Source organism: Eretmochelys imbricata, chromosome 2, assembly GCF_965152235.1.
Source record: "Eretmochelys imbricata isolate rEreImb1 chromosome 2, rEreImb1.hap1, whole genome shotgun sequence".
NCBI lineage: Eukaryota > Metazoa > Chordata > Testudines > Cheloniidae > Eretmochelys > Eretmochelys imbricata.
In genome coordinates this window covers 17,086,276-17,112,117 of record NC_135573.1, presented here as the reverse complement: position 1 = coordinate 17,112,117, position 25,842 = coordinate 17,086,276, and the positions used below count along the sequence as shown (strand labels likewise).

The window sequence follows — 25,842 nt, the reverse complement described above, 5'->3', positions numbered from 1 at the left end:
AAGACACTCAGCAGAAAAAATGGCTAATGCTTTTCCAAGTGGCAGATAAGTGGCTTTTATACACATGACATAAAAATGGAAAACAATATTTATCAGTTGTTGACTCTTGGCCTTAAATGCTACAAATAATAGTTTGTTTTTTGCTATTGTGACTTTATACATGCAGAGGCAGAAGAGAAAGGCATCTTAAAGAGTAGGAGTATGAACCATATTGTTCTAGCAGATGGCATCAAAGCATTATGTAGGAAAGACCAGTCTTTCCAGCCCAACTGCATAGAGAATGAATAAATACACACTAGCATCTTAAGGGAGAATGAAACATTTCTCTTGACATTGGTTGCTTTTAAGACACAGTTATGAACTATTCTTCAAGTAGTGTGCTTGCACCTTTGATCTGAGATTTTTGGTAGCGGTGCCTATTCGGCCCAAACGTGCGCCCCACACATCCTTGTGCCTCTTGCTGACGTAATATGGAGCAGCACAGGAAAACTGTCCTCATTTCTTTCTCAACTGGCTTCAGCCTGAGATGGATCCTCTGTGTGCCTGTTTTCTCTAATACTTCAAAAATTAGTTATCATATAGTTACCTTGTAGCGTTTGCAGTTGTTGGAATAGTTGTTCCTTTTGTATTTTTTTTTCCTTTAACAAATATGTATACACATAGAGATAATTTAAGAGCTTCCCCTTATAGAAGTTTTTTCATTATTTTATTCTGGAATGCTGGTCTTCAAGAGGTGTCTCGCCTGCCATGAGGCTATGCAGGTCAGTGATGGGCATTCCCAGTTCCTCTACTGTTTGGGTGATACTCATATCCTCAGGTTTCAGAGAACAGCCGTGTTAGTCTGTATTCGCAAAAAGAAAAGGAGTACTTGTGGCACCTTAGAGATTAACCAATTTATTTGAGCATAAGCTTTCGTGAGCTACATCCGATGAAGTGAGCTGTAGCTCACGAAAGCTTATGCTCAAATAAATTGGTTAGTCTCTAAGGTGCCACAAGTACTCCTTTTCTTTTTACTCATATCCTCAGTAAGTGCAAGATCTGCACTTCCTTCAATGGTAGATCCCAGAAAAAGAGGGAGATCAAGTTAAATGCCTAATGATGGAGCCCACTTTAGGACCAGCTTCTGATCCCGTGGTGGAGGACTCCCCTCTACATAGACCTCCCAGTACTGCTAGCAGCCCATCCACATCAAGGTCTTGGTTGCTGGAGACCGCTAGAGATGTAGGCAGTACCACGGCACAAAGTACATCTATGGTACTGAAGTCTTCATCCACATCTGCCTCTAGCTAGAAGGAGGTAAGGAGTAAATCTATAAGAAATCTCATTCACCGACGCACAAGAAGGGACGGAGACCTCAGGTCCCAAGAGGAGTTCCATGCAAGTTCCAAGTGATGCCGGCACTGCAAGGGTGGAGCAGAGTCCATTGTTTGGACAGACTCGGTAATGAGTTTGGGTACCTGTACCCACACCAACAGAGAGACTGTTAAGAGTTCTGAGCCAGTCCCTGAGCAGCACTTGGTACCGATAATATGAAAATCAGTGGTACCAAAGACTGCTTAGCTACTTATGCTACAGGTTGAATCGAACCAACTTACTCACATGCCAAGCACTCAGTACCAGATGCACCTATACTGAAGCCATCTTCCACAGGTTCTCCCTCAACTCTTTGATACTATGGATATCGCAAGAATTTAGGTACCCATAGGCCCTGATAGTATCTTCAAAGCCGAAGCTTCCTCTGTTAATGAGTGCTGGGGGTTTGTCAGTGACAGGAGTCTCTTGATCACCAACCTCTCTATCACCTAGAGTAACATACTTGCCTGTGTCTACTTTGCAAGCTGAACAGCTAGCCCCGACACACCCTTTGGAGTATGTGCAGGGTTCCCTTGTCTATTCTAGGACACAGTGCTCTCCTTCCTACACTTACATGTTACAGGAGGATAGATTTCAAATGACACCCCCCTGGCAGGAACACAGATGGATGCTTCCACCTATGCTATTTGAGCCCTCTTAGTGGCCCTGGTGGGACCTGTGGGCGTTCTGTCATCAACAATTTGCAGCAAGGTCTTTGCACCGCTGGAGGGAACAGAAAAGGGACCATTCTTCCTCCACCTCCTCTACCACCATTTATGACAGAGGAAGAGACCTTTGAGGAGCAAGAAATAAGAGTGGTTAAGGAGGTGACACCTCTTACTAATATTTCCTCCTCGTTGCCTGATGAAGCTGTCATGCTTCCACCACCCTCTAAGGCAGATGACGTTAGGCACTTTCAAGAACTGATGAAGTGAATTGCTGACATGCTTCAGACTCCCTTAGAGGAGGTTCAGGAGTCCTGTCATAAACTTCTAGATATTTTGCATACCTACACATCTCTGAATTATCATTCTGGTCAATAAAGGCTGCTAAGACAGTTTAGCAAACCCTAGCTGCCATACCACCTACTTGCAAGAGGGCAGATAAAAGGTAGTATGTCCCTGCCAGGCAATCAGAGTTTTTATTTTCTCATCTAGCTCCAAATTCCCTGGTAGTGAAGGCTTTTAGTGAACAAGGTAGATAGCATAGCTCAAAGTCCACCCTTTACAGAAAGGATGACAGGAGGCTTGATCTTTTTGGTCCCAAATGCTATGCTTCAGCCACACTTCAGTTCAGTTCAAAATAGCAAATTATAAGGCGCTCATGGTCAAATATGATTATTTAAATTACAACGAACTTAATTCCTTTATTGAGCACCTGCCAGAGGAATATCGTGATCAGTTTAAGGCTATTGTAGACAGGGTCAGCTCCTGGCAAAGATATTGTTCCAGGCTTCGTTGGATGCTGCATATACTGCAGCACGATCTATATTCACTGCAGTGGTCAGGAGGAGAGTGTCTTCGCTGCAGCTGTTGGGCTTCCCAAGAGAGGTTAAGAGTACCGTCAAAGACCTGTTGCGGCCCCAGGGGTTCAAGCTGTGTGATAGGTGTGGTAAGCCTCTGCCCAGAGGGGATCTGCACTCCACTTGTCTGAAGTGCCTGGGAGAGGGACATTTGCAGGGAGAAAGTGTATCGGCTGAATCTCCTTTTAATGGAGTCTGCTCTCTGGCCTCAACCAGCACAAGAGGCAGCACCAGCAGCCTCGTTGCACAGCTCACCGGCCTCAGTGCGGGACACCTCGGCACTGAGGAAGGAATCGCATAAGGAGCGTCTGCACCGCTCCCCAGTTTGGAAGGCCGGCTCATTGGTGCAACACAGATCACAATCCCCGGTGCAGCATAAGAAGAAAAAGGCAGAGGGGGTCATTCCCACACCAAGAAGAGCAAACAGGACATCAGTGTGGTGCGTCCCAGACCGGGACACCAGAAGGCTGGTCCATTGGTCCCGTCACTGTTGACTCCAGCCTTGAGGGGAGGTCGTTGAGTCCGGTGTTGGTGGACTCCCTAGTCTGGGAGGTGTTGGAAGAGGACCTTGACCTTCCCTCCACACCAGTCACTTTTAAGGCCGCGTGGGATTTGATTGCCATGACGGCACAGTCCCCCACCACTCATTCACTGGTTCAGGTGCAGACAGCGGAAGCCCCAGCTCATCCTGGAGCATGTGGACAAGATAGTTCTCACTGCTTTTTAATATGCAGAAGATAGAAGACATTGACAGGTATTATGCACTAATATCACAAATTCTGATTTTTTTTTTTAATTTTTTTTTTGAGCAAGGTTTAGACTCTCTTCCAAGAGTAGATAGCTTTTCCTTCCCTGTTAGAGTAGCTCTCCTTCCTGGAGCGCTGATACCCGGTACATCTGCGGCACCCTTTGGGCACTGACAGCGGCACCATCTGTGGTACCACCTATCCGGCACCGTGGCAAGCCCAGCATGATGCAGCGCTGTTACCCATCGCCTCGATGTCGGGTCAGGGTCTTCCCCACCCTGGTCGGGCTCGGACTATTCCTCTGAGTCAGAGGCAGAGTTGTTCGTGTCCCGACACAGCTGGTACTGCTCAAGATCCCGGCTCCGGTCTCAGCACTGTAGCGTGGAGGATCCCTTGGTACCAATGGTGTCCTGGCCACCCCAGTGGCAGGGCCCAGTACAATGGCCCTTTTGGACACCTTGGGCCTATCACCAGGCCCAAGGGCATAGTTCCAAGGCGGCATCAGTAGTTTTTGTTGCCCATACTGCTCTCTCCCTCCCTCAACCCCCTTCCAGGGCTCCCAAAAACCATGGGGTGCAGACCCCGGGCCTCCCGGATTGGGTGCGTTGTCAGAGCTGCCAACCCCTGTGGCTCCTGCAACACTAGTCGCAGCGGCAGTGGATGTCTCTGAACACATCACAGGGAACTGGAGGGGCTGTCCCACCTCAAGCCTCATCATCTTCCTTGCCGTGTAAGACAGAAGTGGGCACTACAATGTCCCTCCCAGCAATGGACATGAAAGCCCACCAGAACCTCCTTAGGAGGATACGCCAGCACCTCAATATGCAAACTGAGGAAGTTGTGGAGGACTCGGACCCAATGGTCAACACATTCGCCCCAGAGGATCCCTCCAAGGTGGCACTGCCCCATAAAAACTGTACAAAACACCACAAAGGTGCTCTGACAGACCCCAGCCTCTATACCACCTACAGCCGGGGTGTAGAGAAGCATTACTTCATCCCACAAAAGGGGCATGAGGACCTCTTCTCCCACCCCCAACCCGGGACCTTGGTGGTGGATGCAGCAAACCGGAGCCCGCCCCTAAAAATAAGACAAGTTTAGTTTCCTTCCCTCATGAAACTCACCCCTCATCCTCCATGGCAACTCCCGATCAAACTTCAACTGTGTCTCATGATGCAGGTCAGATGCTTCACCCCAATCTGAACATTCTTTAACTGCAAGCATAGTTCCTCCATGGTTCTTGGGACTGGAGGCTGCTGGTTCATGGGATGTACAAAATGTACAGGGACACACATCTCGAAGAATTCCAGATACCTCACAGGGTTAGTAACCTCTCCTTTCTGACCAATCCGTGCTGGTTGGCATGCCATGAAATGGCACCGCATGGTGTGAAGTTGCTTCAGGAACGACTCCTCTAAAATCAGCTGCTCTGTGTCATCCTCTTCATCATCCTCACCCCACTGCTGCCACTGAAGCTGCTGGTGCCACTGGACAGCTGATGTTGCCACATCATCTGCTGGGTGGTGCAGCAGGCGAAGTCCAAATTCATCCAGCTTTAATTGCTGAAATGCAGCCCAGCCTGCCTCTGTATATTCACAGTTGCCAGCATAGTGGTGCAGTACGGCGCATTGTTGGGCCCACGCCGGCCAACAGAAATACAAAAATGGGGCTAACCCACCCAGAAAAGAAGCACTGGGCAGAGAAAGCAGAAAACTAGGTTTCTTTTTTTTTTTTCTTTTAAGAATTTGAACCCTCCTGGTTTCTGCTATGCATCCCACAATGCAGCGAGAAAAATCCCAGAATGCATACTTCTTAGCAGCAAAACAAAGGACCATAGAATATCCTCCAAGAACTCCATATGCTTAGTGTGCACAATGATGCAAATTTAAAAAATGCACAGCCATCCTGTATGCATGCTATTAGTGTGATTTATGTACTGCAGGTTAAATAATGGCATCAATGAGGTTTACCCTCCCCCACCCCACATGTAGGCAAACTCAAAGACTTGCATATGCTGTGTCTTATAATTCTAAAAGTCATTTATTCTTTTTCTCTACTGCACTTACGCTTCATTACAGTTCTGTATTATAAGGGAGAAATGTACTATCTAATTGCTTGTATATGTAATATATCCTTTTTCAGCCTGAAACATTCTTCCTACTCATGGTTTCTAGAATAAATGCTCAAAGTAGGGATTGGAAGAGGTTGTATGTAGTTTATTACAAGCTGAGCAGGCATTTACCATATACCCATTCATAACAGATTTTTTTGATAGCTGCAGTGGAAAAATGGCAAAGTTCTCTGCAGTGAAACATTGTAATGTACTCAGGGCTGGATTAACGCAGGGGCTTTAGGGGATGCAGCTCAGGACCTTGGATTATAAGGGGTCTCCAAAATATATCACTCACAGTGTTGTTTTTTCAGTTGGCAGCTTGAGAGACAGATCTGGGCCACAATGGTCTTCCATTTGCCTGGGCATCTGCTGTTCCTTCATGCCTTCTGGGAAGCAGCAGCCAACCAGACCGCTCTGGAAACAGCAGAGTTCTTTTCCCCTTCCCTGAGGAGTCTAGCGTATTCTCACAGGAAGGGAGGGGGCACAAAGAGCCCTACAGCTCAGGGCAGGTCCATGCCCTTCACTCCCTCTCCTTCCCCCCCCCTCCACTTATGTGAGCAGAAATGGTTCCTCTGCTCCTCTCCCTTCCCTCCCTGTAATACATATCTTAAGAAGGGAGAGGCTGGTGAAGAGAACCCCTGGAGCTGCTCTCTGCCTGGAAGAGGGGAGGGGGGACCCTGCTGCATCCCTCCCCCACTCTGGGAGAGGGGGGTGAAGAATCCAGTAGGAGCAGAGGTGGGGCTGGGAAAAACTGGGGGGGGGGGAGGGGGGCACATGGGAGGGGCTAGAGGGCAGAACTGCAGGGGAGCTGAGTTGATGGGAGCAGGGCAGATGCACTTCAGTTTGTTTTCCCTCTGTTTACTGTCATGCTATGTGTTTCTAAATTAAACTTTTCATGTGCATTTAAACACATTGGAGCTAGACTGTGTTGCTACATTTTGGCTTAATCAAGTGCTGTATCAGATATTTATGCAACTTAAAGTGATCTGTAATTGATATGCTTTCATTAGTTAATTTGATTGGGTACTGTGCAGCACTCTTCCGAAAAAGACTCTGCAAGCAAATATCAGAAAATTTCAGGCAATAAGAAAAGAAAATTAGATGTCCGTTCATTTCTTATGAGTTTAACTTCTAATTTGAATTTTGTAGTTTTAATAGAATTTATATTAATAGCATGCTGTTTTAATAACATTACAGTATATTTGTGTAAATAATTGTTTGCAACATTTCAATGGAATATTGTCTGCCGGCATACTTAATTTTTTATGTTGAGATTAATAAATAGTCTGGCATCCCACTCTTGAAAAGTTGCAAGCCCTGACTGGTGGCAGGCTCACTAGAGAGCAAACACCTGAAAAGCCCTTTGACCCTAGAGAGTGCCCTTTAGCCCACTAACATTTGGACATTGCCTTATCTGGCCCACCAGAAAATGTAATTGAATATCACTGTTGTAGGTAATTAAGAAATTGAAGTCATAGCATCACTATTTATATTACTACCAGTTATGTGCCGAACTTAAAATGGTTTTGTTCATTTTAATTTTCATTCAGCTTTACAATGGGTATATCCCGTTTAAAAACTGGAACTGAAATAACCAATATAACTTAACAATAAAGTGGTTGGCATTGGGCATAGGTGGTGGTAAAACACAAACAGTATGTCTACGCAGCCCACAGCAATCAGCCTCTCAGCCTGAGTCAACAGACTTGGGCTAGTGGGGCTCGGGCTGGCTCTCTAAAAATACGCTGTGTAGACAGTGCTTTGAAGTTGTGACTCAGGCTCTGAACCTAGCTGCAAGGTCAAAGCACATTCTACACTGCTATTTTTAGAGCACTAGCATAAGCCTCGCTAGCCTGAGTCTGTTGACCCAGGCCGGGAGGCTCGGTGCTTCAGGATGTGCAGACTTACCCTCTAATAGCAAATCCAGTTTTCCTTCCTATTCTGTTAAAGTGTCCTCCTGATCTCCTCTTTTGCACCCTAAAAATGTCTGGCAAGTGTCTAATTATTAAGCATCTACTTAGTATTGTAGCTTCTAAAATATTGACCAGAGTAGAGGCACTTAGGTTTGACGATGTAAGTTTAGATCATAATGACCTTAAACCACAAAGCTTCTGTGAACATTGGAAAGCCGTAGAGCTGTGAAGTACATTGTCATGTGACTACAATGACATTTCTTTTCAACATCTGACTTTTTGTGATACTCGTAGGCTACGGCTGTAAGCTACTGAAACTATTAAATGTGGCTTGCCTCTTTTGATTGACACTCTTTGTAAACAAAGTTAACACACAAGCATTGTGTTCCCGGAATTGAATATGCTTGTAGACTTTAAGGTCTGCAGGATATAGTTGTGATGTAGTTACGTGGGCAGCAATGTTCTAATTGGTTCCATCATTTATTTATTTTTTAACCTGGAAACCAGCTATTACTGCGAAAGTATTGGAGTTTTCATTTCTCACTCGCCCACCTAATGATGATTAAGCAGTGGGCAAGTGAAAGAGATCATTAGTCACTTTGTTCCTACCAAAGTTTTGCCCAAGTTCTTGCATAGATTTGGGGCTTTTAATTCATTTTGAAATATAATACATTAATACAAGTAAACCTTAGCTATGTTACCAAAAATATTTTATGCAACCTGAAACATCACATAACTTTTGCTTTAAATTCTTTTCGACTTGTCTTTTATATAGGTTTACAGTAGGTTCCTGTTTATCCAAAACCCTGTTACCCGAATGTCCGCATTATCTGAATCCCTTCCTTGTCTCCCAGCATGAGGTACAAGCTCTCTATAGCATGTATCTCATGCTGGGGGATAATGTGGACATTCGGATAATAGAGGAAAGACCCTCCTGGCAGGACTGCAAGGGGGAGGACAAGCCCTCAACCTTGGGAGAGGCTGAATGGCTCCTGCAGCAGCACAAGGAGCCCTCTGCAGCCCTGCTGTCCTGGAGGGGAGTGAGTGGGGCCATGACAGGATTCTGCTCTTCCCTGCATGGACTGCAGCCTTACCTGCACCTTGTGCCTGCAGGGATCAAGTGTCCACCGACCCTGTGGCAGCACAGGGACCCCTCTGCTGCCCTGCAATCATGGGAGTGGGTGAGCAGGACAGAGCAGAGACCTCTAGTTAGGACTGCGAGGAGGAGGAGCCCCCAGCCGTGGAGGAGGCCACCTGCTGCTGAATGGCTCCTGCCCTCTGAATAATCTGAATTCCAATTGAATCAAATCCATAAAAAGGCATTAAATAAAGTACAGTGTTTTATAATACTTTTTTCTGCTATACTTAGAGGGTTGCATAAGACCAAGAATGGCTACATTTCTTTGGATATAGCTGAGTTCAGGGCCAATACAAATGCAGCTGGGGCTCCTTCAAAACTGTTTGACTTGTTCTTCTTTTACAAGACATAAGGTTCATTGCAGGAACTTTTTGTTCTATTTGCCCCAAAGTGCTCCTCTAATAAAAACTGCATGTGAAAGGCGAAGGCAGTAGAGAGCGTATTCACCAATTATGTTTTTCTGAAGAGAATTACAGCAGGGGATGGAGGTTCCTTCAGGTCATTAACCTCTATCCAGTTCCTTCAGATCAGGATGGAACCCTTCAGATAATGGAAGGATTGACAGAATTGTCTGAATTAAACCTAACCAAATAGTATAGCTACATAGCTAACTTGTGTGTTTGATCTTGGCAAATAGATTTTAGATTTAAAGCTGTCTAGGATAAAAGGGCAACCATTTGTTCACCAGGTTTCTCAGTCCATAGACAAATCTACAATACTAGATGTGATGGTGTTACTGGATAAGTAACATGTCAAAACTCAGTATTGGTAGCCATTGTTTTGCCTCTTATCGGTTACTGGTCCTATGACTAAATTATTTATTGAACACTTACAGTTTGCTTGGGGGAGAACAAATATGTAAAGACTGACATTGAGTCTCTGCTCCAGGTAGTTCACAACCTAGTACAGACACAGATAAAGTTGTTTACCCACAAAAATATACAGGGCTTGACCAGATGGACAGTGCACAGCAGGCTGTGATGTAAATCTACAGCACATTAACCTGCAGTGCACTAACTGGCTACGTGAAATGGGAGTAGATCAAAGCACGCTATACTTTTAGTGCACAGTAGCAGTGTCCACATGGCTAGTTAGTGCCTGGCATTATAGTGCATTCTAGGTTTACATCCCAGCCTGTCTGTCTTGGAACAATTTGGATGAGGTATCTTGCAGAGATCATTGTTGAGTGGCTTTGCATAAGTCAAGCACTTGAATACTAGATGGATGAGAGCCATAAAAGTACCTAGGGATAGGTGTATGAGTAACAAGTAAAAATAACTCCAGTGCAACTTTTTTCTTTGTTTTAGTCGAACTGGCCCACCCTCATCCCCTACAGGAGGAGAGAAAGAGGAGAACCCTGCTGTGCTGGCCGAGAATTGTTTTCGAGAACTGTTGGGCCGAGCAACCTATGGGAATATGAACAATGCTGTCAGACCAGTTTTTGCGTGAGTAGAAAACAAATGTCAAAATAACTGTTTGTCCTAAAAGTTGGAAGTGTGTCTAATATTTCAATAAAAAAGATTAACAGTTTTAATACTTGAAGTACTGCATTCTAATCTTTTTTCCCTGCCCATCACTCTGATCACGTCACTTTGAATCCTTTCACTGGCTCCTCCTGTTTCATCCCATAAAACTCTATCCCATAACATTCCTTCTTGTCCCCTTTTTCAAGGCCCTTCAAAAATCTACTTGTCCCAGCTAGATGCCAGCCTTGTCTGCCCATCTGTTAGCTTCCCCCATGCAGCCCCTGTATTACAGTGCCCAGGATGGGTTGTTGCCAGTGGAGGCTGAAGTTGGGTTTACAGTTTTAATTCAGCAGTCTTCCTCTACTGCCTGAGCTAAAAGACCCAAGTCTATTTGCTCATAGACCGTAGCCAACTCATAAACTGCTGTGGTCCAGCCTCCAGAAGGAGACAGAGCCACATTCATTCCAGTAAGCATGAGTTACACATGGAACACCCCTCTGAATTAATACATATGGCTACTACTTAACTCTTCTTCAAGACACACCTCTGCTTGTGATACCTACAGGAAATCAACCATCTGATAATGGTTTTGTTGTGCATCAGTCAGGGAAAGCTAATTATATTAAAGTGTATTTGGTACCTTCAATGATGTTTGACTTGTGCACGGAACGAACTGATGTAAACTGTTCTCCCTATCATCTTTTCCTGCCTTCTGATTTTCACTCGTGTTGTTTTTGTCTCAGATTAAATTATAAGCTCGTTGGGTCCAGAACTGACTCTTTTGCTGTGTGTTTGCATAGCATCTAGCACAGAGGGGCCTGATACTGATTTGAGCCTCTAAGTTAGCACTAATAGAAATAATGTCCTTCTTGCAGCTAATCTATTAAAGTAATATTTGTTTGTTTTTATGACCACTTATGTGAGGTTCATGCATTATAAATGCAGAGTATGCCTACTTTCAAACACATTTGTGAATTGTTAGTTGTCCATAATACATTTTAACCAAAGTTCAGAGGTTACATACTGAAATGGAAGGGTGTTCACCAACATTTTGGTTAATAAATAGCTGAATAGCAAAAGTGAATGAACTGTAGAAACTGGCATTTATATTCCAGTAATGATTTCACAGTGATATAAATTACTGAAAACAATTTATACCACATGGAAAGACCTTGTAGGAAATTGGAGCAGTTACTGTTTTTGCTGCTCCATTTTCTGACATTAGTATTCATACTGAAGAAGCTAAATCTGAAGAGATAGATGGTTTGTGTTTCCCCTTTGAAATAGCACCAGATCTACCTTCAGTTAGTTAAGTGAAACAACTCCCAGTGACTGCAGTAGGAGTTGCAGTGGGTTACTGGGCCTACTTCTGCATTCAAGGACAAGTCTGCATAGTAACCAACAATCTTCATTTGACTAGAAGTGCTCCAAATTTTGCAAATCCATCCCTGGTGAATCAGTCCCAGTCAGTGTGCCAGGCCATGCAGCCTACAGCCTGAGGGGCCAACTACTGCACTGTTGTTCTCCTGCAACTGCAGAGCTCAGTGAAGAATAACCATTAGGCCAGCTAGTGTCTGATGCCTCTTGCTTTAATACTCCTCTGAGTTAAGCCCATTGAAGTCTCTGTGAGGAAGCAGTATAACAGCCACCCTCTTCCTGCATTCTAAGTTTCTCTGGGATGAAGGAAAGAGGAATCATTTTAGTGGATGGGGTTCAGAAATTGTGGAGAGGTGGGCCTGAGAGGATATAAGGAATGAACATGGGGCAGGGAACTTGTTGGGGAAGAGAGCTGCCTTTGACAGAAGACAGAAGGTACACTTCTAAAAATTACCAGCTCTTCACCAGTGCATCCACAGTCGACTCCACCTTGGTGTATCTCTCCAACGCCTTGGGAATTTGTCTGTCAGGTATTGAGAGATCCCTTACCATATGGTCTTGCAGACCGGGAAGGAAGCTGTAGTGTCTTCAGCTGGACAGCCTTGGGGCTCATCTTCACTCCAAGTGACCAGCGTTCTAAGGCAAAAGGACAGTAAGGGTGCTACATTCTGCTGTGCTAGTCAGGCACGGTCTGATTGTCTTGGAAGAGGATGGCAAGTTCCTGAAGGCAAGGAGAGCTTTGTGCACACAAAACTTCAACTTGAGGATAGTGAAGTCCAACACCTGTCTGCCATGTCCACCATAGGCCAGGTGATTATTTTTTTTTCTGAATGAAAGGAGCCTCCTCCTCCAACTATTCATGTTGTCAGCCAGGTACAGTAACTCCTCACTTAACGTCATTCCAGTTAATGGTGTTTTGTTGTTACATTGCTGATCTATTAGGGAACATGCTTGTTTAAAGTTGTGCAATGCTCCCTTATAACGTTGTTTGGCAGCCGCCTGCTTTGTCCACTGCTTGCAGAAAGAGCAGCCCGTTGGAGCTAGATGGTGGGGGCTTGGAACCAGGGTGGGCCAGCAGCCCTCCATCAGCTCCCCAAAGTTCTCTGTTTGGCAGCTGCCCAGCAGGCTATCAATTGCTGGGCAGTTCAGCTGTCCCTCCCCGCACTGCCCTATGCTGCTCCTGCTCTCTCCCGGGAGCAGCTCCGAGGTAACCTCCTGCTTGCTGTGCAGGGGAGAAGAGGGATGCTGATATCAGGGTTTCCCCTCCCCGCCTCTCCTGTACCCCATCTTCACAGAGTAGGGAGGACATGATAGGGGCTGAGGATGGAGGGAGCTTGCTGGCAGCAGCTGCTGTCTCAACTTGCTGATTTACTTAAAAAGGCAGTGTACTTAGACTGGGGTCAGCGTACTTAAAGGGGCAATGCGCGTCCGTGTCTCTCTCGCTCCCTCACACTCTCACACACTCTGTCTCACACACACATGCACCCCACCACTGCAGCACTTTGGAAAGTGGAGGGAGTGGTGCGCTCCAGTGGGATAGCGTGGGTTCATCATCAGTGTTCAGTTTCCACAGGGAATCTTGGCAGCCACTACCATGCGTCTATTGTGTCTCCTCCCTCCATTCATGCCGCCTTGTAGAGTGTGAGGCTACATTAACAACAATGTGTTGACCCTCGAGGGCTCAGGCAAGTGCTAGTTCATCGTTTAGCAGCAAGGCATTCCCTGGGAAATATCCCACCCTCTGACTCCTCCACCTCAATCAGGCTTCACAATCACCATTGCTGTGTACAGTATTAAATTGTTTGTTTAAAACTTATACTGTGTGTGTATAAAAAAAAAAATGTCTTGTCTGGTGAAAAAAATTTCCCTGGAACCTAACCCTACCCATTTACATTAATTCTTATGAGGAAATCGGATTCGCTTAACATCGTTCTGCTTAAAGTAGCATTTTTCAGGAACATAAATGCAATGTTAAGCAAGGAGCTACTGTAATTACAACCTTCTGCAGATCTGCTAAGCACATTCCTTTCCTGAGGAAAGGGGTGAAGAAACTATCCTACAGGTTAGTCATAGCTTGTGGTCACCATTCTCAGCATCCCATTGCAACAGCAGAGCCAGCATAAATAGATCCTTTATAAATAATTGACATGTGAGTAGAAGGATGCAAGTGCTGCAGAGATTGTGTACCGTTGAAGATCATGAGAATCTGGAACTGAAATTGCAAGAAACTGTTTCTAAACAAAAGTTAGATGATCAGACGCTTTCGTTGTGCAAGTGACGAGAACTGATGAAAGAAAATAACAAAAGCAGTAAAAAGTAAATTAGGCTTCCATTTCCAGTCTGAAAATCTGAGGTGGTGGCTGTAACACAAATGGGGAAATAAGATTTTCTTTTTCTTGACAGGTTTCAGAGTAGCAGCCATGTTAGTCTGTATCCGCAAAAAGAAAAGGAGGACTTGTGGCACCTTAGAGACTAACCAGTTTTTTTGAGCAGAAGCTTTCATGAGCTACAGCTCACTTCATTGGATGCATCAGTGGAAAATACAGTGAGGCGATTTATATACACAGAGAACATGAAACAGTGGGTGTTAACATACACACTGAAAGGAGAGTGATCAGGTAAGGTGAGCTATTACCAGCAGGAGAGCCGGGGGGGGGGGGGGAGGGAGGGAGGGAGGGAACCTTTTGTAGTGATAATCAGTGGGGGGGGAATAGTTTTACTTTGTGTAATGACACATCCACTCCCAGTCTATATTCAAGCCTAAGTTAATTGTATCCAGTTTGCAAATTAATTCCAATTCAGCAGTCTCTCGTTGGAGTCTGTTTCTGAAGTTTTTTTGTTGAAGAATTACCACTTTAGGTCTGTAATCGAGTGACCAGAGAGATTGAAGTGTTCTCCGACTGGTTTTTGAATATTATAATTCTTGACGTCTGATTTGTGTCCATTTATTCTTTTACGTAAAGACTGTCCAGTTTGGCCAATGTACATGGCAGAGGGGCATTGCTGGCACATGATGGCATATATCACATTGGTAGTTACGCAGGTGAACAGCCTCTGATAGTGTGGCTGATGTGATTAGGCCCTATGATGGTGTCCCCCGAATAGATATGTGGACACAGTTGGCAACAGGCTTTGTTGCAAGGATAGGTTCCTGAGTTAGTGGTTCTGTTGTGTGGTGTGTGGTTGCTGGTGAGTATTTGGTTCAGGTTGGGGGGCTGTCTGTAAGCAAGGACTGGCCTGTCTCCCAAGATCTGTGAGAGGGATGGGTCGTCCTTCAGGATAGGTTGTAGATCCTTGATGATGCGTTGGAGAGGTTTTAGTTGGGGGCTGAAGGTGATGGCTTGTGGCGTTCTGTTATTATCTTTGTTGGGCCTGTCCTGTAGTAGAAAGAAAAGGAGTACTTGTGGCACCTTAGAGACTAACCAATTTATTTGAGCATGAGCTTTCGTGAGCTACAGCTCACTTCATCGGATGCATCAATAAATTGGTTAGTCTCTAAGGTGCCACAAGTACTCCTTTTCTTTTTGCGAATACAGACTAACACGGCTGTTACTCTGAATCCTGTAGTAGGTAACTTCTGGGTACTCCTCTGGCTCTGTCAATCTGTTTCTTCACTTCAGCAGGTGGGTGTTGTAGTTGTAGGAATGCTTGATAGAGATCTTGTAGGTGTTTGTCTCTGTCTGAGGGGTTGGAGCAAATGCGGTTGTATCGAAGAGCTTGGCTGTAGACAATGGATTGTGTGGTGTGGTCTGGATGAAAGCTGGAGGCATGTAGGTAGGCATAGCGGTCAGTAGGTTTCCAGAATAGGGTGGTGTTTATGTGACCATCGCTTATTAGCATCGTAGTGTCCAGAAAGTGGATCTCTTGTGTGAACTGGTCCAGGCTGAGGTTGATGGTGGGATGGAAATAGTTGAAATCATAGTGAAATTCCTCAAGGGCTTTTCCATGGGTCCAGATGATGAAGATGTCATCAATGTAGCGCAAGTACAGTAGGGGCATATGGGGACGAGAGCTGAGGAAGCGTTGTTCTAAGTCAGCCATTGACTGAACTTTGTGACTTTGTCCTCACCCATAACTATTTCACATTTGGGGACAATGTATACCTTTGTATACCTTCAAATCTGCGGCACTGCCATGGGTACCCGCATGGCCCCACAGTATGCCAACATTTTTATGGCTGACTTAGAACAAACCACGCTCCCTCCCCATCCCCCCTGCGTGCTGTTCTTCAGACGTTCTTGTCAACTGGTGGAAATGGCCCACCTTGATTATCACTACAAAAGGTTCCCCCCCCCCCCCTCCCCCCCGCTCTCCTGCTGGTAATAGCTCATCTTACCTGATCACTCTGGTTACAGTGTGTATAGTAACACCCATTGTTTCACGTTCTCTGTGTATATAAATCTCCCCACTGTATTTTTCACTGAATGCATCCGATGAAGTGAGCTGTAGCTCACGAAAGCTTATGCTCAAATAAATTTGTTAGTCTCTAAGGTGCCACAAGTTCTCCTTTTCTTTTTTCTTGACAGTGTCCATTTATAAGAGAGCATATTTGCATCTCTGGCAAAGCTCTCTGGAGAGGAAAGATCCAGTAGTTAATGCATTAATGAGAGACCTAGATTCAATTCCCTGCTCTGCCACAGGTTTCCTATATGACCTTGAGCAAATCTCTCTGACCATCTGTAAAATGGAGATAATAGTACCTTCCTACTTCGCAGAGGGGTTGTGGCGATGAGTACATTAAAATATTGTGAGGCTGTCAGTACAATAACAGGGCTGGCCACATTAGTGCCTGAGACAGATAAGATCTAATTTCAACCTAGTGATGTTGGTCAGGATTGACTTTAAAATCTCCTTGCCTTTGGTGGCTTTTAATGCTCAATCAGTGTCAATATGACTATTAATATATGCCTTGTCTCAAATTCTCACTTTCAATTTTGGTGAAATCTGACTCCTCCATCAGGCAAAAATTACTAGTTTGTGAAAGTTGAAAAGATTTATAGTACTATGCACACATTGGGGTGTTTCTGTTTTTCTGTTTGTTTTGTTATTAACATTCTCAGACAGTTTAGAATCTCATATAGTTATAGTACAAATATGCAGTCTTGAATAGCTGAGATGTCTCCAAGGGGAAAGGAAGGCTATTCACTGTAAATTGAGTTTTCAGAGTATAATAGCCCTACAGACTTGAATTTTGCCACAGCATCATCTATATAAAGTTTTTGGTATAATAGAGAAGGATTGGTTATCCTTGCAACAAATGTGATTCAGGAGACTGCTTTCTGAATCGTTCTTGAATTGCACCATTAAGGCTTATACTCCCAAGAATGTGTCTCTGCTTATGCAGTGTAGTCTGATAACATTCCTGTAGAGTAGCTAGAGAGTTATTGGCCTCTAATTTCTTGGTGCTTAGAAATACTTGTAGACTGATACCTTATGCTCTCAGCTCACTTCTGTCATTTAATCAAGATATAAATGTATTTTCCTTTTAATACTCTTCAGTAGTTATGCCTTCAAATTCTGTTCATTTTAGTCTCTCGTCTCTGAATTTCTTTGTTTATTTGATTTGAGATGAAAAATGCTATATGCCTAAATACAACATAGGAAATAACTGGCTGGGCAGTAGTACTGCAGGAAAGGATCTGGGGGTCATAGTGGATGACAAATTAAATATGAATCAAAAATGTGTGATGCAGTTGCAAAAAGTCTAATGCTATTCTGGGGTATATTATCAAGTGTCATGGGTAAGATGTGGAGGCAATTCTTCTGCTCAGCACTGGTGAGGCCTCAGGTGGAGTATTGTGTCCAGTTCTGGGCACCACGCTGCAAGAAATATGTGAAGAAACTGGATAAAGTTCAGAAGAGAGCAACAAAAAGGACTAAAGGTTTAGAAAACCTGACCTATGAAGAAAGGTGTTAAAAACTGCCATGTTTAGTCTTGAGAAAAGAAGACTGGGGTGGGGGAGGTACAGACCCGATAAGTCTTCAAATATAAGAACATAAGAATGGCCATACTGGGGCAGACCATAGTTTCATCTAGCCCAGTATCCTGTCTTCCAACAGTGATCAATGCCAGGTGCCCCACAGGGAATGAACAGAACAGGTAATCATCAAGTGATCTATTCCGTCACCCATTCCCAGCTTCTGGTAAACAGAGGCTGGGGACACCATCCCTGCCTATCCTGGCTGATAACCATTGATAGACCTATCCTCCATGAATTTATCTAGTTCTTTCTTGAACCCTGTTATAGTGTTGCCCCTTACAACATCCTTTGGCAAAGAGTTCTACAGGTTGACTCTGCGTTGTGTGAAGAAATGCTTCCTTTTGTTGGTTTTAAACCGGCTGCCTATTTAATTTGGTGACCCCTAGGTCTTGTGTTATGAGAAGGAGTAAATAACACTTGCTTATTTACTTTGTCCACACTAGTCATGATTTTATAGACATCTATCATATCCCCCCCTTTTCCAAGCTGAAGAGTCCCAGTCGTCTTAATCTCTCCTCATATGCAAGCTGTTCTGGACCTTTTACAATTTCAGTATATCTTTTTTTGAGATGGGTTAACCACATCTGCACACAGTATTCAAGATGTGGGTGTACCATCGATTAATATAGAGGCAATATATTTTCTGTCTTATCTATCCCTTTCTTAATGATTCCCAACATTCTGTTTGCTTTTTTGACTGCCGCTGCACATTGAATGGATGTTTTCAGCGAACTATCCACAGTGACTCCAAGACCTCTTTCTTGAGTGGTAACAGATAATTTAGACCCCATCATTTTATATGGATAGCTGGGATTATATTTTTCAATGTGCATTACTTTGCATTTATCAACACTGAATTTTATCTGCCATTTTGTTGCCCTGTCACCCAGTTTCGTGAGATCCCTTAGTAGCTATTCACAGTCTGCTTTGGACTTAACTACCTTGAGTAGTTTTGTTTCATCTGCAAATTTTGCCACCTCACTGTTTAGCCCTTTCTCCAGATCATTCTCAATATTTTTATAAAGTACTGGTCCCAGTACAGACCCCTGGGAGACACCAGTATTTACCTATCTCCATTCTGAAAACTGGCCATTTACTCCTACCCTTTGTTTCCTGTCTTTTAACCAGTTATCAGTCCAAAAGAGGACCTTCCCTCTTATCCCATGACAACTTACTTTACTTAAGAGCCTTTGGTGAGGGACCTTGTCAAAGGCTTTCTGAAAATCTAAGTACACTATATCCAGTGGATTTCCCCTTGTCCACATGCTTGTTGACCTTCTCAAAGAATTCTAGTAGATTGGTGAGGCATGATTTCCCTTTACAAAAACCATATTGACTCTTACCCAACAAGTTACGTTCATTTATGTGTCTGACAATTCTGTTCTTTACTATAGTTTCAACCAGTTTGCCTGGTACTGAAGTCAGGCTTACTTGTCTGTAATTGCAGGGATCACCCCTAGATCCCTTTTTTAAAAATTGGTGTCACATTAGCTATCCAGTCATTTTGGTACAGAAGCTGATTTAAATGATAGGCTACAAACCACAGTTAGTAGTTGTACAGTTTCACATTTGAGTTCCTGCCGAACTCTTTGGTGAATACCTAAGTTCCCTCTAAGCTGCGTGGCTGCACAGCAAGCTACTAAGGGCCACACAGGCGAGCAGCCACAGGGACCTGGACTGGAGAGGAAAGAGGTAGGGGGCCTGCCGGGCCACTGCCGGGGAGAGGCGCCTCTCCCCCAGCCCTGGCGCTAGAGCTGCCGCTGCGAGAGAGGGTTGAGGGGAGTCATCTCTCCCCGCTGCAGCCCCAGGACATCTTGCAGCCATCACACCACACTCCAACCCTTTGCCTGAGCCCTGAGCCCCTCTCGCACCCCAAACACCTTATTCCCAGCCCCACTCCAGAACCTGCATCCCCAAACGGAGCCCTGAGCCCCCTCCCACATTCCAAACTCCTCGGCTCCACCCCTGCCACTCATCACCTTGGTGGACATGACAAAACTCATTCCTCACATAGATGTAAAAAATTAGAGGCAACATTGGGAATACCATCTGGTTCTGGTGACTTATTACTGTTTAATTTATCAATTTGTTGACACCTCAATCTGGGACAATTCCGTAGATTTGTCATCTAAAAAGAATGGCTCAGGTTTGGGAATCTCCTTCACATCCTCAGCTATGAAGACGGATGCAAAGAATTAATTTAGTTTCTCTGCAATGGCCTTATCGTCCTTGAGTGTTCCTTTAGCATCTCGATCGTCCAGTGGCCTCACTGGTTGTTTAGCAGCTTTCTGCTTCTTATGTACTTAAAAAAAATTTTGGCTGTTACTTTTTGAGTTTTTGGCTATGTCGTAAATATAAAGGGAAGGGTAAACCCCTTTAAAATCCCTCCTGGCCAGAGGAAAAATCCTCTCGCCTGTAAAGGGTTAAGAAGCTAAAGGTAACCTGGCTGGCACCTGACCAAAATGACCAATGTGGAGACAAGATACTTTCAAAAGCTGGGAGGAGGGAGAGAAGCAAAGGGTCTGTGTCTGTCGGTACGCTGCTTTTGCCGGGGATAGAACAGGAATGGAGTCTTAGAACTTTTAGTAAGTAATCTAGCTAGGTATGCGTTAGATTATGATTTCTTTAAATGGCTGAGAAAAGAAATGTGCTGAATAGAATGACTTTCTGTCTGTGTGTCTTTTTTGTAACTTAAGGTTTTGCCTAGAGGGATTCTCTGTTTTGAATCTAACTACCCTGTAAGGTATCTACCATCCTGATTTTACAGAGGTGGTTCCTTTACTTCTATTTACTTCTATTTCTATTAAAAGTCTTCTTGTAAGAAAACTGAATGCTTTTTCATTGTTCTCAGATCCAAGGGTTTGGGTCTGTGGTCACCTCTGCAAATTGGTGAGGATTTTTACCAAACCTTTCCCAGGAAGTGGGGTGCAAGGGTTGGGAGGATTTTGGGGGAAAGACGTGTCCAAACTAAGTTTCCCAGTAAACCCAGTGAGAGTTTGGTGGTGGCAGTGGATATTCCAAGGACAAAGGATAAAATTAATTTGTACCTTGGGGAAGTTTTAACCTAAGCTGGTAAAAGTAAGCTTAGGAGGTTTTCATGCAGGTCCCCACATCTGTACCCTAGAGTTCAGAGTGGGGGAGGAACCTTGACAGGCTAGTTGTTCAAATTCTTTTTTGGCCTTCCTAATTATATTTTTATACTTCATTTGCCAGAGTTTATGCTCCTTTCTATTTTCCTTACTAGAATTTAGCTTCCACTTTTTAAAGGATGCCTTTTTGCCTCTCACTGCTGCTTTTACTTGTGTAGCTACAGTGGCACTTTTTTTGTTCTCTTACTATGTTTTAAAATTTGGAGTATACATTTAAGTTGAGCCTCTATTTTGGTATCTTTAAATAGTTTCCATGCAGCTTGCAGGGATTTCACTTTTGGCACTGTACCTTTTAATTTCTGTTTAACTATCTTCCTCTCTTTTGTGTAGTCCCCCTTTCTGAAATTAAATGCCACAGTGTTGGGCTGCTGTAATGTTTTCCCCACCACAGAGATGTTAAGTTTAATTATATTATGGTCACTGATACCAAGCGATCCAGCTATATTCACCTCTTGGACCTGGTCCTGTGCTCCACTTAGGACTAAATCAAGAATTGCCTCTCCTATTGTGGGTTCCAGGACTAGCTGCTCCAAGAAGCAGTCAGTTAAGGTGTCAAGAAAATTTATCTCTGCATCACATCCTGAGGTAACATGTACCCAGTCAATATGGGGATAGTTGAAATCCCGCATTATTATTCAGTTTATTTTTATAGCCTCTCTAATCTCCCTGAGCAGTTTGCAGTTACTATCACCATCCTGGTCAGGTGGTCGGTAGTATATCCTTACTACTATATTCTTGTTATTCGAGCATGGAATTATTATCCATAGAGATTCTATGGCACAGTTTGGTTCATTTAAGATTTTTACTTCATTTGATTCTATGCTTTCTTTCACATATAGTGCCACTCCCGCACCTGCACGACCTGTTCTGTACTTCTGATATGTTAAGGGCGGTTATGAAGAGGACATGGAGAACAATTAATTACTGTCCATGGAACATAGAACAAGAAGTAATTGTCTTATTTTACAGCAAGGGATATTTAGGTTAGTTATTAGGAAACCCTTTTTAACAAGGATAGTTAATTACTGGATAGGTTACCAAGAGAGGCTGTGCAATCCCCATCACTGGAGTTATTAAAAACTGGTTACACAAACATCTGTCAGGGATGGTCTAGGTGTACTTAATATTGCTTCGTTGCAGGGGGCTGGACCAAATGACCTGTCAAGGTCCCATCCACCCTATATTTCTGTGCTTCTACGTTTAAACACTAAGTAGTGATTGTAGGGAAGTACCAAAAAATACCAGCATATACAATACGCTAGATGTACTTTTCAGTCTGACTTATACAGAGATACTGCAGTGTTCTTAGTCCTGATGTGTTTTCTGTACTGCTCAGCCATGTGGTGCCATAATATTTTGTAAGCTCCTATCCCATTTGCAGTCATCTTCCAAATTATGGATTCCTCTAACTAAAACTGGTTATTTGCATTCTAATACCATGTTTTCAACATTCCCATCTTTGAGGCTGAAACTTTCCATGCTTAGTCTCTGCTGATTACTGGCACTATTCTTGTTGAAAAGTTCTATTTTATGAAAATTTTGGCACATGGAAAACTAACTTTCAGCCTTATTACCAATTTTTAAATGATTACATACAAATATAGAAATAGTTTGTAGACACGAATTGACAATCTGTTATGGATTTTATTTTCATATTCACACTGAATCTTTCAGTGTATGAAGGGGCAAATTATCTTGTTTTCCAGTAAGACAAATGTTAAAGAATAATTTTGTTTCATTTTGTTTATAGATTAGTTGTGTACCAACTGGCAGCAAGCAACATTTCATATCCGTTGAATATAATGTACATTTATGTGAAAAAAACAGATTTTTTTTTAAAGTAGTGCCCCTTTACCCTATAAGCATTATAGAAGAAGCTTATTGGTCACCATGAATTTTAAAGCAAATGCTGTATTTTACGAGCATATTTATTTACCTACCAAAAAATACTGAATCTGATGGAAATAAAACAAATGATCATTTACAATTTGACACCAATGAAATACCATGCCTGTTAAGGCTAAAGTTTCAGAGATCTGGAGATTCTATGCAAATAACATGCTGACTTAATTTTCATAGTTGATAACTATGCCTTGCTTCATTTACATAAATGACAGCAAATGTCCCCGTTACCAGACTTAAGATTGACAAGACTGTAGCACAGAACGTAGGAATTGCTGTGCCTCTGGCATCTCTGCTCCTTGTTCCAGACTTCGTGAAGGGGTGTGGTCTGCTTGCCAGGATTGTGCTTGCTCTGGGAGGGGAGGGGGAATCTGGCTGTTTTCTTCTATCAGCTTTTCTGATTGGGCTGCTAGCACCTAGCTGATTAGCTAAATCTGGCGGCTCCTTGCTCTCTGTAATATGGCTGCTGGTTCTCTTGCTGCTGCTCCCTAGTTGCACACAAGTTCCTGTGATCAGGGAGAGATGGCTAGAGCACTACTCATTTTGATCTAGACATAGCTCCAAGCCTGTGGTCATGGTTGAAGGGGATTTTTTGTGAGGGGAGCGATGACTAATGCTCTAGGCCAGGGGTTCTCAAACTGGGGGTCATGAGGTTATTATGTGGGCAGTTGCGAGCTGTCAGCCTCCACCCCAAACCCTGCTTTGCCTCCAGCATTTATAATAGTGCTAAATATAAACAAGTGTTTTTACTTTGTGGGGGAGGGTCACACTCAGGATTGCTGAGTGAAAGGGGTCACCAGTACAAAAGTTTGGGAACCACTGCTCTAGGCTATGTCTCTGTGGTTAGAATCCTTCAAAGACTCGAACCATAGCTATCCTACCTGGAGTGGCAAAGCAATAGTTTCATATTAGTGTGTTTCTTCAGCTTTAAGCTTCTGGGTAGTGTTTCCCCAGATCATCCCTGTTTTGAGGTAACTGGCTTGCGAAATCTGTAAGGGTGCTCAGTGTACACTTCCTGCTGTCCAGTTTTATGGGGTCAGGATCATCTTGGATGTCTGTGTGTTTTGCACTTCAGAGGTAGCACTAATACTCCTGGGTAAGGGTAGTTTTGAAAGCAACTAAAGACGCAGTTTCTTCTCTCAAACAGGAGATTTAACAAGCCTGAATATCTATTGTATTTTCATCCGCTTGTAAATATAATAGGTGAGAAATCATATTTGTCTTTGCTACTGTTTGTAGGCTTGGCTTGACATGGATAATTGGACATGTATGAGGCCTCATTTCTTGGAGCCAGGATTAGGGAGGTTAAATGGATCAGGAGGCTGGAAACAGAATGTCTGTACTAGCTAAGATAAGGGGAAACACTCAGGAAACCATTTACAATGGACAACATAACAAAGGATAAGATAAGCCTGGAACATAAGATGAGGTAAAGAGTAAGTTATGTATGAACAATGCGTGCTGTACAGGGATTGGTTCCTATAAAGTGATCAGGCCAGTCTCAAAATGTGTGATGCAATGTATAGTAAATGCAGTGTAATGAGTAAATGTATATAAAGGGAAAAGGGGTGCTGTGTAACTTTGGCTGTGTGGTATGCCCTGTACCCACTTGAGCTTGAGCTTTGATTAGGCTCAACTGCAGTTTGATTATATGCCAATAAAGATGAGTGATAGTTTGGAGTTGCACTGAATTCTTGGGAACTGGATGGATAAGGTCTCAGAAGCCACCCAGCATACTCCTGAGTGGGTAAGGTCCAAGAGGCTACCCCAACACTTAAAATTTTCATTTTTGTCTGTGGAGGGTGGGGGGAAAGCATTTAAAAAGGCATATGTGCTGTACGAGGATCCAGGGTGGAGTTTTTGGTTTTTTAAACTCTTGTGCACATTGCAGCCTTTTACAGTGGTTGTTTTACCAAGTTCACTTCAGAAATTTGTCAGCATGGTACTGTCCTATTAGTGACAAGAGTAGGGTTGTAATCCATTTTTTCTTATTTTAGGTCAGGTCATCTTACTGTCCCTTATCAGTACTTTTCCTGGATTGTTTTTGATGATAGTACTTGTGGGATTTTCTTTTACTACCCTCTTGTGCTGTACTTTCATTTTCCTCTTCCTCTACAGTTGTCTGAAACTTTTAAGTACTTCCTTTCCACTTTTCACCGCTTTCCTTTTCATTTTTTTGCTGTCATCTGTTACCTTCCTGTTGGCCACTGTCCCCCATAGCATATCTAGTATTAGATGGAACCAGTACTGCAAAGGTTTAACTCTAGACCAGTGGTCACCAACAAGTCAATCGCGATCGACTAGTTGATCCTGCAGCCTCTGCCAGTCAATCATGATCACTGGCTGCTAAAAGTTCGGCGGCGCAGGAGGCCTGAGGCAAGCTGCCTGGCTGCCCTGGCGCCACGCTGCTCCTGGAAGTGGATGACTGCTGGCACGTCTGTGGCCCTTGGGGGTGGGAGGGTGAGGCAGCTCCATGCGCTGCCCCTGCCCGCAGCTCCCATTGGCCAGAAACCAGCCAATGGGAGCTGCGGGGGCAGCAATTGTGGGAACAGGCAACGCCGGAAGACTTGCTGTTGTCCTCCCCCTCGGGGCCCCAGAGCTTGCACCCTCCCAGAGCTTGCACCCCTCACTCCTGCACCCAACTCCCTGCCCCAGGCTGACCCCGGAGTCCCCCTCGCACTCCAAACCCCTTAGCCCCAGCCCAGAGCCTACACCCCCTCCCACACCACAACCCCATGTTCCAGCATGGTGAAAATGAGATGGGGAAGAGTGAGCAATGGAGGAAGGAGGGAATGGAGTGGGCGGGGCTGGGCCTTGGGGAATGGGCGGGGTAGATCCTGGGTTGATCTTAAATTCAAAAAGTGATCTTGTGCGTAAGGTTGGAGTCCACTGCTCTAAACATAATGCCTGAGATAGTCCTCAAACTCTAGTGACACATCTTGCAGTCAATGCAAATAGCATAATTTATGATCCACTATGGGGACAGCAAGCCATGATGATCTTGGGCAGTGATCTCCAACCTTTTTACGCCCAAGATCACTTTGAATTTAAGGACAACCCAGGATCTACCCCACCACTTCCCCAAAGCCCCGCCCTCCTCACTCCATTCCCCCCCACCCAGCTCGCTCTCCCCCACCATCACTCACTTTCACCAGGCTGGAATAGGGGATTGGGGTTCGGGA

General features: G+C 44.1%; 1 protein-coding gene across 6 annotated transcripts in view; it reads left to right on the top strand.

Annotated features, from left to right (window-relative positions):
• EFR3A (EFR3 homolog A) overlaps window positions 1-25,842 on the top strand; it is a 185,572-nt gene that overhangs the window by 93,956 nt on the left and 65,774 nt on the right. For all 6 annotated transcript variants that reach the window (XM_077809786.1, XM_077809785.1, XM_077809789.1 and 3 more), the window contains one exon: window positions 10,093-10,230. In XM_077809786.1, the coding sequence (XP_077665912.1) occupies window positions 10,093-10,230 (138 nt within the window). The remainder of the gene's footprint in view (window positions 1-10,092; window positions 10,231-25,842) is intronic.